At 32.9% G+C, this 1,759-nt stretch overlaps 1 protein-coding gene across 2 annotated transcripts in view; it reads left to right on the top strand.

Moving 5' to 3' along the window:
• Nucleotides 1-1,759, top strand: part of LOC106464557 (ADP-ribosylation factor 1-like) — a 21,160-nt gene that overhangs the window by 3,520 nt on the left and 15,881 nt on the right. For both annotated transcript variants that reach the window (XM_013924703.2, XM_013924704.2), the window contains exon 2: nt 1,410-1,566. In XM_013924703.2, coding sequence (XP_013780157.1) covers nt 1,419-1,566 — 148 coding nt within the window. In that variant the 5' untranslated portion in view covers nt 1,410-1,418. The remainder of the gene's footprint in view (nt 1-1,409; nt 1,567-1,759) is intronic.

Raw genomic sequence — 1,759 nt, forward strand, 5'->3', positions numbered from 1 at the left:
TGACTTTGCAAAGCATCTTTTAACAGACTATCCAAAACTTTTCCCACAACTGATGTAAGACTAATGAGTCTGAAATCACTGGGACAATTTTTATCACCTCCCTTGAAAAGAGGAGTTACATTAGCCTACTTTCAATCCTCTGGTACCTGCCCACTATTCAAGGATTGATAAAAAATAGTAGTAAGTGGCTCACATATCCAATCTTTAACCTCCTTCAAAACCCTTGAGGAAATATTATCTGGCCCAGGACCCTTATTTTTTGAACTTCCCAATTTTTTCTTAACCAGCTCAGAACAGGCAGTCATTTAGTTCGATCTTGTTTCCATCTATCAACTGTTCAAGATATGGAATACTACTTAAATCATCGTCAGTAAAAACCGAAGAAAAAGCAAAATTTAATGACCCATCCTTTTCATAATCATGAGATACTAGCCTTCCTTTATCATCCCTCAAGGGTCCTACCCACATCCTGGCATTTTGTTTACCCTTAATGTATTTAAAGAAATCCTTACTGTTAATTTTTACATTTTCAGCCAACCTTTTCTCATACATCCTTTTTGATGTCCTAATATCTTGTTTCACCAACTTTCTTGATCTTCTGTAATCTTCCAAATATCCTGTCATACCTGTCTTAAATTCATGATGCTTATCTACTTTTATGTCTTAAACTCTTTTGAGCCAATCTAGTTTTTGACGTGCAGCTACTCTTTAAAAAATTTTCTACATCTGATCAGTGTCTCCAAATAATTCAGCTACCCAATTCACAACAGATAATTCTAGTTGCATTCCATTAAAAATTTGCTCGTTTTGGTTTGTAACCAAAATATCATTATTCCATATCTCCAATGTTTACTTGCACCCAGATGTTCCCCAGTTTCCATCCTCAATCATTTCTGTATTTGAAGTTAACAATAAGTCTAAAATAGCATTGTTTCTAGTTGGTTCCTTGACTAACTGGTGAAGAAAGCCATCCTGAACAGTTTCCAAAAAAACCTTCATCCCTCATGGTTTGTTTGACTCTAGAACTTCCCAATCACTGTTGGAATCATAGCATTCTTTGTTTTAAGATAGAACATACTTTTGTAATTTTGCACCCACTAATAATCTATTATTGTATTCTTTAAAAAAAAAATGTTTCTCTTAGTTTTATCCTATAGGACTTCTTTTCGAAATGTTTTTAAGTCAAGCTTTTGGATAAATGTTAAATTTTTTTCAGACTTACAACCAGACCTATGCATTATATAAGCTTAAGCCATTTTTAGCTTTGTATGTCTTATACAAACTACATAATTGCATAAGTATTTTAATAACTTTGTTGTCTAACATGTTTTCTGTTCTTAAAATTAAATCTTACCATACAAATGTTAAATTTCTGTTTGAATAACTTCTTTATGTGGGTTTTTGGTCAGGTCCACACAATGGGAAACATATTTGCTAATCTATTCAAAGGCCTATTTGGCAAAAAAGAAATGCGTATTCTGATGGTTGGGCTTGATGCTGCAGGAAAAACAACAATTTTATACAAATTAAAATTAGGAGAAATTGTTACTACTATTCCCACTATAGGTAAGTTCATAATTCTTTAACCCTTTTATTATGGGTTGGGTGGATTCCACCCAGCTCATAACCACGAAAGTATCCATAAGAGTAATTATACTATGATTTTTGATAAGGTATGCCCATCTTTACAAAATTTTGCAGGTTATTGGTAAACAGTACAAGGTTTTCGTACACAGAATATCAGGTTTTTGAATTAAGT

The sequence above is a fragment of the Limulus polyphemus genome, unplaced genomic scaffold (genome assembly GCF_000517525.1).
Source record: "Limulus polyphemus unplaced genomic scaffold, Limulus_polyphemus-2.1.2 Scaffold1687, whole genome shotgun sequence".
In the NCBI taxonomy this organism is placed as follows: domain Eukaryota; kingdom Metazoa; phylum Arthropoda; class Merostomata; order Xiphosura; family Limulidae; genus Limulus; species Limulus polyphemus.